Below are 16,963 nucleotides of genomic sequence, written 5' to 3'. Positions count from 1 at the left end.
TTTTTTTTTTTTTTTTTTTTTTTGAGACAGAGTCTCGCTTTGTTGCCCCGGCTAGAGTGAGTGCCGTGGCGTCAGCCTGGCTCAAACAATCCTCCTGCCTCAGCCTCCCAAGTAGCTGGGACTACAGGCATGCGCCACCATGCCTGGCTAATTTATATATATATACATATATATGTATATATATATATATTAGTTGGCCAATTAATTTCTTTCTATTTTTATAGTAGAGATGGGGTCTCACTCTGGCTCAGGCTGGTTTTGAACTCCTGACCTTGAGCAATCCACCCACCTTGGCCTCCCAGAGTGCTGGGATGACAGGCATGAGCCACAGCGCCTGGTCAAGGATGCTGTTTAGACAGTGAGTCTTTCTTTTTGAGACAGAGTCTCACTCTGTTGCCCGGGCTAGAGTGAGTGCCGTGGCGTCAGCCTCGCTCACAGCAACCTCCAACTCCTGGGCTCAAGCGATCCTCCTGCCTCAGCCTCCCGAGTAGCTGGGACTACAGGCATGCGCCACCATGCCCGGCTAATTTTTTGTATATATATTTTTAGTTGGCCAATTAATTTATTTGTGTTTATAGTAGAGACGGGGTCTTGCTCTGGCTCAGGCTGGCCTCGAACTCCTGACCTTGAGTGATCCTCCCACCTCGGCCTCCCAGAGTGCCGGGATGACAGGCGTGAGCCACCGCGCCCGGCCTAGGCGGTGAGTCCCCACGCGGTCCCGGGCCCTGAGCCCCGCCTGACAACACGAGGAAGGGACCCCGGGTGCTCACAGCAGTTGGCCTCGTCGGACTTGTCCCCGCAGTCCTGGTCGCCGTCGCAGACCCACGCCGCGGCGATGCAGCGCCCGTCCCCGCAGCGGTGCTCCCGCGTGGGGTGGCAATCTGGGGAGAGAGGGACGCGTGAGGGTGCAGGGAGCCGGCTCCGCGGACAAGCCACGACACGACAAGCCCGCCCGGCCGCAGCTCGGCCACCCTCTCTGTTCACACGACCGGGCGCGAACACAAGCAAAACGCCAGAAATGCCCCCCGCCACCCCCGGTGTGCCCTGCTGGGCACCAGCGCCGTGGGCGAGCGTGTCTGTCCTCCACGTCGGCGGGGGCTCTGCACGGCGGCCGGCCCGTGGCAGGGTCTCGTCACTCGGATTCAGCCGTCACGCCTTGTACACGCGTGTCGGTGTTATATATATCAATCCGTACCCTATAACTGTGCCCCATAACTGTACCCCATGCTCTGCACCCCATAAATGTGCCCCTTACTCTGCACCCCATAAATATGCCCCCTACTCTTACCCCATAAATGTACCCCATACTCTACACCCCATAAATGTACCCCATACTCTACACCCCATAAATGTACCCCATAAATATGCCCCCTACTCTGCACCCATAAATGTACCCCATACTCTGTACCCCATAAATGTACCCCATACTCTGTACCCCATAAATGTACCCCATACTCTGGACCCCATAAATGTACCCCATGCTCTGTACCCATAAATGTACCCCCTACTCTGTACCCCATAAATGTACCCCCTACTCTATACCCCATACTCTGTACCCCATAAATGTACCCCATACTATGTACCCCATAAATTTACCCCATAAATGTACCCCATGCTATGTATCCCATAAATGTACCCCATACTCTGTACCCCATAAATGTATAGCTATAAATAAAATGAGATAAAAGTAAACTATTTCCAGGCCAGGCTCGGTGGCTCACACCTGTCATCCCAGCACTCTGGGAGGCCGAGGTGGGAGGACTGCTCAAGGTCAGGAGTTTGAGACCAGCCTAAGCAAGACTGAGACCCCGTCTCTACTATAAATAGAAATAAATTAATTGGCCAACTAAAAATATAAAGAAAAAATTAGCCGGGCATGGTGGTGCATGCCTGTAGTCCCAGCTACTTGGGAGGCTGAGGCAGGAGGATCGCTTGAGCCCAGGAGTTGGAGGTTGCTGTGAGCTAGGCTGACGCCATGGCACTCACTCTAGCCTGGGCAACAAAGCGAGACTATGTCTCAAAAAAAAAAAAAAAATATATAGTAAACTTTCCAAAGTAAGGTAACCCACACGGATCACCTGTGGAATGGTTTGTATACATTTATATTTTTCAATATTTTTTACAGATGTAGCAAAAGACAGCCAGACAGCGCTCCCAGAAGCCACCACGTTTCCCAGCACGGGGCTATCTCTGACACTCGCCACCCCAGACATTCCTCCGATCATAGTCCTGATTTCTCCCAAACATCCCTTTCAATGCCATCTACTGCTGAATATCATATCAGTATCATATCAGTATCTTATCAGTATCATATCAATATCATAGCAATATCATGGTGATATCATATCAATATCATACCAGTGTCATATCAGTATCATAGCAATATCATATCAATATCATATCAATACCATATCAGTATCATATCAATATCATAGCAGTATCATAGCAATATCATATCAGTATCATAGCAATATCATATCAATATCATATCAATACCATATCAGTATCATATCAATATCATATGAGTATCATATCAGTATCTTATCAGTATCATATCAATATCATAGCAATATCATGGTGATATCATATCAATATTATATCAGTGTCATATCAGTATCATATCAATATCATATCAATACCATATCAGTATCATATCAATATCATATCAGTTTCTTATCAGTGTCATATCAATATCATATCAATGTCATATCAGTGTCATATCAGTATCATATCAATATCATATCAGTATCATATCAATATCATATCAGTATCATATCAGTATCATATCAATATCATAGCAGTGTCATATCAATATCATAGCGATATCATATCAATATCATCTAATACCCAACACTGACCAATCGCGTTTGTCCAGGGTGCGTTCTCGGCCCAGCCTGCTCCTGTGTTCCTATTTCGAAGTCCCTATGTCACTCAAGAACATACTGCCTAAAAATCGTAGAGCTAAACCCAAAGCTAAAAAGGTAAATAGGCGAGAGGAACTCTGCTGATTTGAATCCCCAAGATGGAACGCAGAATTGAACGTGAACTCTTCCGAAGGTACGTTCGTTCTTTAAAAGAATATTGGCATCTGCCCATAAGACAAATTCATGCGCCACCCTAACCCTAGTTGTAGCTACTTGCACACATAGTCCCTGTCGTGCTTCGGAATCAAACAAAGGAGGGGTCTTTAGTCACACGTGACAAGGGGAGAAGGCAGAGACAATGTGTCTGCCTGCAAAGTCTTGCTCAAGAGCTCAAAATCTGAACCTAAGCCACTGGCTCTAGGCAGAGAAGCAGCAAAAGACTTTTTGAGGAGGGAAAAAAAACCCCACAAAACTATTAACACATTGACAACTTTAACCCATCCTTTCATCCCCACTTCCTTGATATTTCCTCAGCGTGCCTGATCATGCACAGAGGGACACGTTTGCATGGAAGACATGCCTGCCACCAGTGACTGAACCCACTTGTCTTGCACACACAAGAAACCAACCATTTGGGGTTTCAACCTGGCCATGCTATTCACGTGCAACGAGCTGCAGGTCCTCGACTATGGAGTTCTGTGATTTTCCGATGGAAGCCACCAGGGACGAGACGCGGTGCCACTTACCGCAGTTTTGCTCATCACTCAGGTCTCCACAGTCGTCATATCCGTCACACACGAGGCTGAGATCCAGGCACTTGCCCGTGTTGCAACGAAACAGATTGTCGCTGCAGTCTGCAAATGGGAGAAGCCAGCGGTGAGTCGTCGGAACAGCACAGAGTGTCGCTGCGGCGCTGTGTCTGGTAAAAGCCTGTCGAGGAAGGGAACCCCCAACGGTGACCTGGTCCACACCTGTTGTTTGGCGGGCGAGGAGACTGGCACAGAGAGACCCGACGACTAGCTCGAGGTCACCTAACAAGTTACCGTGCAACCTCGACTAGAACCTTCCGGCTCCCAAGCCAAGGGCTTTGAGCACTTGCTGAGCAATTTTTTTTTCTCTGATTTCCACTTTATGTCTCCCGAAAGCTCCCTGATAGTCGAAGATCAGGGGAGACATTCTCAATTCATCATACTAATAGTTCCCAATCACTGGGAGGCCGAGGAGGGAGGATCGCCCAAGGTCAGGAGTTCGAGACCAGCCTGAGCAAGAGCGAGAGCCCCGTCTCTACTAAAAATAGAAAGAAATTAATTGGCCAACTCAAAATATATAGGAAAAAAAAATTAGCCGGGCATGGTGGCGCATGGCTGTAGCCCCAGCTACTCGGGAGGCTGAGGCAGGAGGATCGCTTGAGCCCAGGAGTTTGAGGTTGCTGTGAGCTAGGCTGATGTCACGGCTCTCTAGCCCGGGCAACAGAGTGAGACTCTGTCTCAGAAAATAATAATAATAATTCCCAATCAAATTCCTGTTCAAACAGAATAAATAACCTCCACAGGGGGTGAGTGGATCTTTCCTAAAAATGCTTTCTTTACAGTGGAAGTCTAGGGCTGTCAATGGTAAGCACAAACATAATGGAGACAAGGAGTCATTTAGATTCTAGAGTTATTTCTTTTCCTATAAATTTTATTGCTTAAGTCCATTGAATTTTTCATCGCATGATCCTTATCCAAATAAATACATACTGCCCGAAGGTTATGGTGGCAAGATGAGAAAAGAAATGAGGTCATCTCAGGAAGCTTGTAGTTGGATGCTGAGATAAATAATACACAGGGACACAGTTTCCCAATTTTAGTAAGATAAGGTGTTTTTACTTGGGTAAAGCAGAATTCCTATGCTGGTTCTGCCATCCACTAGCTGTGCGACTTCTAGTATATTCGTTCAGCTCTAGGAGTCTGTGAATTGATCTATGAAATTGTGGTAAAAATCAGCCACTTCATAGGGTTGGAGAGAAGAATTTAATAAAATAATGTGTATAAGGCACCAAGACAAATCCACAGGGAAAGAATGCCCTTTTCAACAAGTGGTGTTGGGACGATTAGATATTAAATAGGCAAAAAAAAAAAAAGCGAGCTCTCACCTTCACTTCAAATCATACACAAACATTAACCCCAAATGGGTCATAGACTCAAATATAAGTGTGAAAATTATGAAGCTCCTAGACCAAAACATAGGGAAAAAAATCTTTGTGGCCTTGGGTTATGCAAAGAGGTCTTAGCTATGACACCAAAAGTACAAGTAATAAAAGAAAAAAAATTAATAATAAATGAGCTTCATGAAAATTAAAAATATTTGTGGGATTCAAAAGACATTAAGAAAAATAAAGACAAGTCACATACGGAAAAAAATATTTGCAAATCCCATGTATCACAAAAGACTTATACTAGAGTATATACAAAACTTTTACACTCTTCACTCTGACGTATAACCATATAATAAAAAAAAAAGAAAAAAAGAAAAAAAAAAAAACTTTTACACTCAATAATAAGATACCAAGTTCGATTACAAATGAACAAAAGAATTATTAATAAATACAAAGTCTTTGTGAAACATAAATGACTAATCAGCACATGAAAAGATATTCAAGATGATTAGTCATTAAGGAAAGGCAAATTAAAACCACAAGAATATATTATTACACATCCTTTAAAATAGATATAATTAAAAAGATGGATAATACCAAGTTTTGACAAGGATTTTCGGAAAACTGAAACTCTTATGTATCTCTGGTGAGAATATAAAATAGTTTGGAAAACACTTTGGAAGAGAGTTTAGCAGCTTCTTATAAAGGTAACTATGATCTTACCGTACAATTAATTAATTAATTCCACCCTTAGGGATCCACCCAAGAGAAATTAAACATGTATCAACCCAAAGATTTGTACATGGATTTTCGCAGCAGCATTATTTGTAATAGCCCAAAACTGGAAAAATTCTAAACACCAACTGGTAAATGAAACAAAATGTAATATAGCCATGCAATGGAATATTATTCAGTAATTAAAAGGATCCAACTACTGAGATATATGACAGTATTGATGAATCTCAAAAACGTTATGCCAAGTGAAAGAAGCCAGACACATAACCCATTTATGAAATTCCCTGAAAAAGCACATTTAGAGACAGAAATGAGAGCAGTGGTTATGGGTGGCTGGGGATTGATTGCAAATGGGTGGGAGAGAAATTCTGGGGAAAACACAAAAGTTCAAGAACTAGATTGTGGTGATGGTCGCACAACTCTATAAAGTTGCCAAAAATCCATAATAGGTGAAATTTATGGTATATAAATTATACCTTCATAAAGGTATGAAAATGTTTAAAATTAATATATGTCAAGAGTCTTGCATTTTTTTTTTTTTTTTTTGAGACAGAGTCTCACTCTGTTGCTCGGGCTAGAGTGCTGTGGCATCAGCCTAGCTCACAGCAACCTCAAACTCCTGGGTTCAAGCGATCCTCCTGCCTCAGCCTCCCGAGTAGCTGGGACTACAGGCATGCACCACCATGCCCGGCTAATTTTGTCTATGTATATTTTTAGTTGGCCAATTAATTTCTTTCTATTTTTAGTAGAGACAGGGTCTCGCTCTTGCTCAGGCTGGTTTCAAACTCCTGACCTTGAGCGATCCTCCCTCCTCGGCCTCCCAGAGTGCTAGGATGACAGGCATGAGCCACCGCGCCTGGCCGAGACTTGCATTTAATAGAAACTTGATGTCTTAAATGTGTTATCTTTTATCCCTCACTTAAAGTAAATTAATTGCAAAAATTAGGTAGCTTATAGTGGAGAAGGATTATCGAAGATGGACAGAATTTCAGTAGGGTGGATGTGATGAAAAGTTCAGCATGTTTCATGTAGAAGAAATAGCAAGGACAAAGGAAAGAGGTAAAACATGGGGGCACATTCGAAGGTCAGTCTACTTGGGTTGATGAGGACCAGAAATCCAGTGGTCAATAGTCCAGTCTCCTGACTCCCAGCTGATTGTTTCTTCTCACATAAAAGCCTGTATCTCATGCAACTGGTGGTAGACATCTCTTTACTATAAACATCCCACCCTTGGTGACCTTTCATTATCAAAAGTCTTTGGCATTAGGCTGGGCGTGGTGGCTCACGCCTGTAATCCTAGCAGTCTGGGAGGCTGAGGCGGGAGGATCGCTCAAGGTCAGGAGTTCCAAACCAGCCTGAGCAAGAGCGAGACCCCATCTCTACTAAAAATAGAAAGAAATTAATTGGCCAACTAAAAAAATATACAGAAAAAAATTAGCCAGGTGTGGTGGCGCATGCCTGTAGTCCCAGCTACTCGGGAGGCTGAGGCAGGAGGATCGCTTGAGCCCAGGAGTTGAGGTTGCTGTGAGCTAGGCTGACGCCACGGCACTCACTCTAGCCCGGGCAACAGAGTGAGACTGTGTCTCAAAAAAAAAAAAAAAAAAAAAAAAAAAGTCTTTGGCATTGATCAGCTAAACTGCTAGTAGCCACATCAAAATATCACACTTATATATACATGAATCATAAATCTCTATTTCAGGAAAGCAATCTTCTAAAAAAGAAAAAAAAAACCTTAAAACCTTAGAATCACATCATTTTAGGAGTGGCATGGGCCTCAGAGACCATCCATTCAAGGTCTTCATGAAGAAAGCGTGTATGGGAACAGGCACAAGCACACACGCATGCATACATATTGCTCACACTTATGCAGCTGCAGAACTTTGCAATTACTTTTTGTTTTTTTCCTCCCTTCAGTCTGAATAATTTTCGAATTTTCGAACAGCCACCTCAAGGGCAAATGTAAGAAGTATATTAACAAGAAGAGGTCCCTGTTATCACCTTGACAATGCTATTTTCTCCCATTCAGCAGAGGGCGCTATCTCCCAACCCTGCACCCCAATGCTGACGGGGGTACCCAACTCAGGGGTGCCTCTGAGTTGCAGAAATACTATGCCTTCCCGTGTCCTGAGGGCAGACTTGGGGAATCTGTGCATCGATATATATATGTGTTTCCTTGCAAAAAATTTAAAAAGTCTTTTTTGCTTTTTGCTTTAATATAAATTATTCCTGTAGGAAGTTTTGAATCAAAATGTTCGAATCAGCCATAACCGGAGGGGAAAAAGGCTTCTCATTTTGACCACAGGTGACAAGCACACATGCATTGCCCTGAAGTGGGAGTGGAAAATAGCTCTGCAGATTTTAAACTATGTGAATTAATTTCTTTTTATGCAACACGCTTTAATTTTTTTTTTTTTGATGCACTACTAGGGAATCAAACACTCCTTTCAGAATCTGATTAACCTGAGATCACACCAGAAATTCCCAAAGGTTTATGCGCCCCCCGTGAGGTCCACTCTGGACCCCTGGTAATTCGCGCTGAAATATTTCATTGGCGATATTTTAAAAATCAATGTCGTCACTTATTAAACTGATTCATCAATGGAGAGGACTCAGATTTAAAAAAAAAAAAATCCTGATTATTCACACAGGTGCAGATTCCAACTTTCCACTGTTATGACTTGCTGGGTTAGAGCCATTTCCAGAAGTTAGATACAAAATTGGCTGCCTTTGAGAAAACAGCTCGTTACTTTCCTAAGGTCTGTGTGGTTAGTAAACACACAAAGCCTTAACCCAGAGGCATTACACAGCCAGAAACCCACAGCAAATAGCAAAAATCACAGTGTCTCCTTTTATCGGAATTAACGTTTGCCTGAACCGAAAAGGGAGGTTGTCAGCTCGGTTTGGGATCAAGAAATCCAAATTCTGAAAACCCATTTGCTGCGATTTCCTTGCTCAATATAACCGAGCATAATTTTGCAGGACCCTAAGGTAGATGTTTTTCTAGATACACCTTTTCACTTTCTTAAGGAAAGCTTGGTACAAAACTGTTTCTTCTGAAGTTCTTGCCTGTTGATATTTATTTCAGTTTGGTATCTCATGCACACCCTATTCACCTTTGCCCCTCATTAAGTCAGAGCGGAAAGCTAAGAAACAGACAGCCGTTGTTTATCGAGGGCTTCGTTCAATTTGCTCAGTCTCTGTAAACATGAATGTGCTGCCTGGGCTCAAGGTGCAAGCAGGAATGCTCAGTTCTCACACACAGAATGTTAAAGATGGAAAGGACCAAGCATCCTGCAATCGGAGACCCTGTCACTTTGAGATGGCCAGGGTGTGTTCAATGGTCTGCCCACCATTGCTCAGCTCTTAAACAGCAAGAGCTGCGAGTCAACAGCTCTTGCTTATTGACGCCCTGGGTTCTTTCTGCTATTGGCTGCCAGCTCTAGAACAGGGTTTCTCAACTGCAGAGCCGTTGACCTTCTGGACTGGGCAGTTCTTCCCGCTGTTGGCCGCCGGCCCCGTGCAGCTAAGGATGTTTACCAGCATCTCTGGCCAGGAGCGCCTCCCCGCCCCCCACCGTTGTGAAAACAAAAAATGTCTCCATTTTTTTTGCATTGCAAAAATGCATTTTTGCAATGCAAAATGTCACCTAGATGGTTGAAAACTACTGTTCTAGAGCAGGGGTCCTCAAACTCCGGCCCGAGGGCCACATGCGGCCCACCGAGGACATTTATCCGGCCGCCCCGTGTTTTTGCCGCCGCTGCCTGTCCTGCTTAGCAGCCGACTGGTCCCGGGCCCACAGTGCGCATGCGTGGAATGTGCACCGCTCTCTCCAACGGTCTGAGGCACGGTGAGCTGGCCCCCTGTTTAAAAAGTGTGAGGACCCCTGTTAGAGTATATAGACATCACCTGAGTGCAAGTCCTTAGCTTTAATTCCATCTTTTCCATCAGCTCTCTTTACACAACCCAGCTCCCTGTAATCCTACTCTTTACCCAAAGAACTCACTGCCACTATTTTTTTGTGTGTGAGGGACGTACACAAAATGGAGTAGTATATAGCCATCAAAAAGATGAAAATCCTGTCATTTGCAACAACATGGGTGAAAATGGAGAACATCATGTTAAGTGAAGTGAGCCAACCACAGAAAGACAAACCTCACATGTTCTCACTCATATGTGGGAGTTAAGTATTTTGACAGTTTTGTTTGGCTTTGGGACATCTCTTTTGTTATATTGTTAACAGTCAACAAACATGAAAAAATGTTCAACATCTCTACTCATCAGGGAAATGCAAATCAAAACTACAATGAGCTATCACTTAACTCCCATGGAAAAAGTGGTCTTTATCAAAAAGTCCCAAAACAATCAATATTGGCGTGGATGCGGAGAGAGAGGAACACTCCTACCCTGCTGGTGGGACTGCAAACTAGCTCAACCTCAGCGGAAAGCAATATGGAGAGACATCTCAAGTAGAACTGCCATGTGATCCAGCAATCCCATTACTGGGCATCTACCCAAAGGAAAAAAAGACATTCTGTAATAATAAAGACACCTGCACCCAAATGTCTATAGCAGCACAATTCACAATTGCAACGATGTGGAAACAACCCAAGTGCCCATCCATACATGAGCGGATTAATAAGATGTGGCATATGTATACCATGGAGTTCTACTCAGCCACAAAAAAACACAATGGTGATCTAGCACCTCTTGTGTTAACCTACATGGAGCTGGAGCCCATTCTACTGAGTGAAGTGTCCCAAGAATGGAAAAACAAGCACCACATGTGCTCACCAGCAAATTGGTATTAACTGATCAACATCAACACTTAGGTGCAAATATAGTGGTAACTTTCATCTGGTGTCAGGCAGGTGGAAGGGGGGAGGAGGGGATGGGTATATTCACACCTAATGGGTGCGGTCACACAGTCTGGGGGCTGGGCACACTTGAAACTCTGACTCAGATGGGGCAAAGGCAATCTATGCAACCTAAACATTTGTACCCCTGTAATATGCTGAAATAAAAAAAAATACAATTACATCCCAACATTAGGGTGGCCATCAAAAAATAAAATGAAAAGAGGCTTTGGAGTGAGTGCATTATAATGGTTAAAAATCATTAGTGTGAACATTTTTCCTATAAAAAAAATACAATTCTATCCCAACATCGACCATCAAAAAATAAAATAAAAGAGGCTTTGGAGTGAGTGCATTATAATGGTTAAAAATCATTAGTGTGAACATTTTTCCTACAAAAAAAAATACAATTCTATCCCAACATCGACCATCAAAAAATAAAATAAAAGAGGCTTTGGAGTGACTGTGTTATTATGGTTAAAAACCATTGGTGTGAACATTTTTCCTATAAAAAAAAAATACAATTCTATCCCAACATCGGCCATCAAAAAATAAAAGAGGCTTTGGAGTGACTGAGTTATTATGGCCAAAAATCATTAGTGCTAACATTTTCCCTCTAAAAATATCCTGTTTTTTTAAAAAAAAACATCGACCTTTACGCTCATCGAGCTTTAAAAACAAAAAAACAAAACTCCCCGCCCAAACAAAACAACCCAAAAGCCTTCTCCCGATTTTAAGGATGTTAAGGCACTTCCTTGTCGCAATGCTCTCAGTGCACGGTCTGTTCCGGCTCAGGGTCCGTGCCGAGCTCCCGAGGGGCCGTGGCTTTGGAAGGGGTGCAAACACCCGGCTGTCACCCGGGGTGGGGCAAGACAAACACGCCTGCTCACTTTCTGAAGGGCAAACCCAGAGCAGCCCACGTGCAAACGCTGGGCGGTTGTCAGGGCTTCGCAAATGGGATAGCTCTGGTTTCTAGGGCCCCCGGCGGACGGAATCCCTTGGGGTGGGGGCACCCAGAGGACCCCCCCCAGCCCGCCCTGCACGTACTGCAGTGAGCCTCGTCACTCCAGTCGTGGCAGTCATTGTAACCGTTGCACTGCAGTTTCCTGGGCACGCAGGCTCCACTGGCGCACAGAAAGCTCTCGCCCCCTCCGCAGAGCACTGGGGGAAAAAAAAAAAAGAGGCATAAGAAACAACATCAGAATAAGGTTATTTTTTTTATTGTTTTTTTTTTTTTACTCTGTATTCATTTTATTGAAGCATGCAAGTAAAGCACCTTTTTTTCTCCTGATGTATATAGAGATACCTAATTAACAAGGCATATTGCACTAATTACTAGGAAAAGTAGCTTTTTCTTCCCTCCCTCCCTAAGAATTCTTGTTAATAACGTCCTCTTCTCAGTAAAAGTTTGAGGAGCAGTTGGGAATTCAGGAGGCAGCAGAGTCTGTTTCGGTAAAAATCCTGGATGTTTGCAGTCTTGCGACCATCTCTCTTTGGAAATGCCTTTTCTTTGCACGGGGCTCCTAGAGATAGATGCAGACTTGTTTATTTATTTTTTTATTTTATTTTATTATTATTATTTTTTTTTTTTTGAGACAGAGTCTCACTTTGTTGTCCAGGCTAGAGTGAGTGCCGTGGCGTCAGCCTAGCTCACAGCAACCTCAATCTCCTGGGCTTGAGTGATCCTTCTGCCTCAGCCTCCCGAGTAGCTGGGACTACAGGCATGCGCCACCATGCCCGGCTAATTTTTTTTATATATATATCAGTTGGCCAATTAATTTCTTTCTATTTATAGTAGAGACGGGGTCTTGCTCTTGCTCAGGCTGGTTTTGAACTCCTGACCTTGAGCAATCCGCCCGCCTCGGCCTCCCAAGAGCTAGGATTACAGGCGTGAGCCACAGCGCCCGGCCTATTTTTTTTTTATTGAGACAGAGTCTCGCTTTGTTGCCCAGGCTAGAGTGAGTGCCGTGGCGTCAGCCTCGCTCACAGCAACCTCAAACTCCTGAGCTCAAGCGATCCTCCTGCCTCAGCCTCCCGAGTAGCTGGGACTACAGGCACCCACCACCGTGCCCGGCTAAGTTTTTCTATATATCTTTAGTTGGCCAATTAATTTCTTTCTATTTTTAGTAGAGACGGGGTCTCGCTCTTGCTCAGGCTGGTTTCGAACTCCTGAACTTGAGCGATCCTCCCGCCTCGGCCTCCCAGAGTGCCGGGATGACAGGCGTGAGCCACCGTGCCTAGTAATCCTTAAAGGATTGCTCTGCCTACTGTGTTGGACACAGGGACAAGGGAAGAAGTAAGGACACCAGTCAGGAAGCTATTTATTGAAGCAATCCAACAAGAGATGATGGAGGATTGGAACTTGCAGAAGGGAGGTGTTGGGTTAATGTGACAGACGCTGGAGGTACAGTCGTGCACGACATAATGACATTTTGGTCAACAGTGGACCACGTATATGATGGTGATCTCATAAGATTACAAAACCATATTTTTACTCTACCTTTTCTATGTTTAGACATGTTAGCCACACAAATACTTCCCACTGTGTTACAACTGCCTGCAGCATTCAATGCACAAACATGCTGTACAGGTGCGCAGCCCAGAAGCCATGGGCCGTACCAGGTGGCCCAGGTGTGCAACGGGCCACAGCATCCAGGTTTGCGCAAATGCACGCCACGATGTTTGCACAGAGATGAAAGCGCCCAACTACACGTTTCTGAGAACGTATCGCGTCATTGGGCAACGGTGATCGTACGAAGTTCTGCCTACAGGTCGGCTCGGGTCAAATAAACAATGACCGCTTTTTGAAGATTCAGGAGCTTGGAAAATTGCACAATTTCCACCGAAAACCAAAGATCAACATCAAGAATCTATTTACGACCTAAAAATGAACTCAATCTACGTCTCTCTCTCTGTTCCTCTGATTCCATCATTAAAATGTGGCTTCTCTAGAAGTATCTGATCCTCCAGGCTGAGAAATCCTTCTCACTCTCTTTTTAGACATCTATTAAACACAGGGCCACTATGCTAGTCGCTGCTAATGGGGCTGACACCCCAAACCATCAGAATGACAGTCTGCTAAAAGAACAAAATATTAACCTCACAGAAAACTTATTTCATTCTGGCTCACATAATTTACATTAGCAGAAGGTATTTGTTTGTTTGCTTACTGTCTCTCCCTCTCTCTCCCTTCTAGAATGTGATCTTGAGGGAAGGCACTTGGTCAGTTTTCCTTGCTGCTGTGCACGAGTCTAGAATAGAACTGACACATGATAGAAGCAAATCAAGCACCTATTGATTGCATAAATGAAGACTGGAATGTGAGGTGTCTACACAGCAGGATTACATGATTGTTCTTATTGCCTGATCTTCCATATTCAAAGACAATAAGTAACAGTTTTATTCTTACAGCTTATTCTTACAGTTTCATTATTATTTATTATTAATATTAATAATAATATTATTATTATTTATTATTACAGTTTATTCTTACAGTTTTATTATTTATTAATAATATTAATATTTATTATTACAGTTTAATTATTATTTATTAATAATATTAATATTTATTATTACAGTTTATTCTTACAGTTTTATTCTTCTCATGGCTAAGGGAATAAACTGCTGCTCTAATATAAAAATCCCTCCGTGTTATTATGAGATGTTCACCTACATATAGACAGGTCTGGCCTCTGAGTGGTATTTGCTCTTATGGTAGGACAATGAGTATAAAAGTCACTTCTACCAAAAGTATTCTTCCCCACCGACGTGTGATGATGTTTCTAATATTCCATCCCTGATGCTGACACCATATTACCCATACTTTGGGTTAAAATGGTGTATTTCAAGCCGGGCGAGGTGGCTCACGCCTGTCATCTTGGCACTCTGGGAGGCCGAGGTGGGAGGATCGCTCGAGGTCAGGAGTTCGAGACCAGCCTGAGCAAGAGCAAGACCCCCGTCTCTACTAAAAATAGAAAGAAATTAATTGGCAAACTAAAAAAAAATATATATATATATACATATATATATATATATACACACACATATATATATAATTAGCCGGGCATGGTGGCGCATGCCTGTAGTCCTAGCTACTCGGGAGGCTGAGGCAGGAGGATGGCTTGAGCCCAGGAGTTTGAGGTTGCTGTGAGCTAGGCTGACGCCATGGCATTCTAGCCCGGGTGACAGAGTGAGACTCTGTCTCAAAAAAAAAAAAAAGGTGTATTTCAGAGAAACTCTAGGATAGCAAGGCAAAGCACTTTTGGACCACAGCCTAAGCTAAAGGGGTGTGTTTGGTTCCCCACTCCATTCCAGCCAGAGAGCTTTACTGTTGTCTGCTTTATGCTAAATACATTAGAGTCCAAGAAAAATTTCCTTTGAAAATAGAAACTTCTTTTTTTGCCATCAAAAACGAGTTCAAAAACCCCTTCACCATTCAGGTTTTAAATGTTCAGTTAAAATCATAAGGAGCTTACACGTGTTAATTCATTTTTGGCCATGAATACTTAGCTCTGAACTTAATAATAGACGGTTCAGATTTCCATTATGGTCGGCTTTTCACTGTGCTAAGACTTGAGAGCAGGGGACAGAGGGTGAGTGACTTTCTCGGGTGGGGAAAGGGCACGGGAGAAGTATAGAACACGAGGAGTCAGAGCTAGAATGTCACCTGGACCCCCTAGCGACCTCAGCATGGCCCTGCAGGAAGGCGTACTGGGAGTGGATTTAAGCCTGTTACAGTAGGGGTACCACCTCACTTTATTTTATTTATTTATTTATTTATTTATTTATTTATTTTGAAACAGGGTCTCACTCTGTTGCCCAGGCTAGAGTGAGTGCCGTGGCATCAGCCTAGCTCCCAGCAACCTCACACTCCTGGGCTCAAGCGATCCTCCTGCCTCAGCCTCCCAAGTAGCTGGGACTACAGGCATGCGCCACCATGCCTGGCTAATTTTTTCTCTCTCTCTATATATATATATTAGTTGGCCAATTAATTTCTTTCTATTTATAGTAGAGACGGGGGTCTCGCTCTTGCTCAGGCTGGTCTCGAACATCCTGACCTCGAGCAATCCGCCCGCCTCGGCCTCCCAGAGCGCTAGGATTACAGGCGTGAGCCACCGCGCCCGGCCCTCACTTTATTCTTTTAAGTCAAATTAATTTATATTACCCCACTCAAAAAGGTGATGAGAAATATCACTAAGGCACGTCATGTCTTCCTCCTTAGAGCAGTGGGAGGATCCAAGGGGCTTACATGGTACCTGGAAGAACCGAGGAAGGGCCTCAGAGAACTTGCAGAGGGCATGATGGTCTCCAAGTCTGCAGGGATTGTGCCGGAAAGAACACACCCTATGGGTGTGCCAAGCCGGGGTACCGGGCCAGGGTCCCCAGATTGCAACTTTCCTGGTTGTCCAACAGAGCCGTTCTCATTGGAGGCCCAGCCTCTTCTCCAAATAGGTGAGTGCTGGTCTCTGCGACACGAGGGCCAACAACGCCTTGGAGAATGTCTTCTACACCCCCCTGCTTCCTCCTCTGCCCTCCAAATTCCCCCCCCCATGCCACCCCACTTTGGTGACCAGGTGCGATCTCTGCTCAGCCCTCCTCTCTTCAATGCTGGCCTCGATTTCCTGAGAGCACTCAGATGCCAACACGTGGCCCTGTTGTTTTGTTACCATATTTCCCCGAAAGTAAGATCTACCCATAAAATAAGCCCTAGCAGGATGTCTAAGCATTTGCACAGTAGAAGCCCTACCCCGAAAATCAGCCCTAGTGGTGGGCGTGGCTATGAAAATCAGCCCTAGTGGTGGGCGTGGCTATGAAAAAAATCAGCCCTAGTGGTGGGCGTGGCTATGAAAATCATCCCTAGTGATGGGCGTGGCTATGGAAATCAGCCCTAGTGGTGGGCGTAGCTATGAAAATCAGCCCTAGTGGTGGGCGTGGCTATGAAAATCAGCCCTAGTGATGGGCGTGGCCATGAAAATCAGCCCTAGTGATGGGCGTGGCTATGAAAATCAGCCCTGGTGATGGGCATGGCTATGAAAATCAGCCCTAGTGATGGGCGTGGCTGCGCAGCGCATCTGCACAACCCATGCATGTCGTCGCGGAGCGGGAAAGAACACGAGCAGCCCTTCTCATCTGCCCCATGAGAGCTCTAGTGCTCCACAGGAGAGATCGGGGCCAGTGGTTCTAAAGGAAACAGAGTCGCAAGACATTCAGGATGGGATTCGGGGTCTGGAGAGTGAGGATGATGTTCCAGAAGAAGACGACTTCACTCTATTAGAATCAATGGAGATGGTTGCACCGTACTTAAAAAAATAAATAAATAAATAACACATCCCCTGAAAATAAGCCCTAGGGTGTCTTCTTGAGGAAAAATAAAT

At 44.2% G+C, this 16,963-nt stretch overlaps 1 protein-coding gene across 1 annotated transcript in view; it reads right to left on the bottom strand.

The window, feature by feature from the left end:
• CORIN (corin, serine peptidase) overlaps nucleotides 1-16,963 on the bottom strand; it is a 196,483-nt gene that overhangs the window by 73,159 nt on the left and 106,361 nt on the right. Inside the window, exons 6-8 of the mRNA XM_075997867.1 lie at nucleotides 11,637-11,750; nucleotides 3,611-3,718; nucleotides 771-881 (exon numbers count right to left, since the gene is read on the bottom strand). Coding sequence (XP_075853982.1) covers nucleotides 771-881; nucleotides 3,611-3,718; nucleotides 11,637-11,750 — 333 coding nt within the window. The remainder of the gene's footprint in view (nucleotides 1-770; nucleotides 882-3,610; nucleotides 3,719-11,636; nucleotides 11,751-16,963) is intronic.

This window comes from Microcebus murinus, chromosome 26, assembly GCF_040939455.1.
Source record: "Microcebus murinus isolate Inina chromosome 26, M.murinus_Inina_mat1.0, whole genome shotgun sequence".
NCBI lineage: Eukaryota > Metazoa > Chordata > Mammalia > Primates > Cheirogaleidae > Microcebus > Microcebus murinus.
The sequence above is the reverse complement of the archived record's forward strand: the minus strand, read 5'-3'. Positions and strand labels throughout refer to the sequence as shown.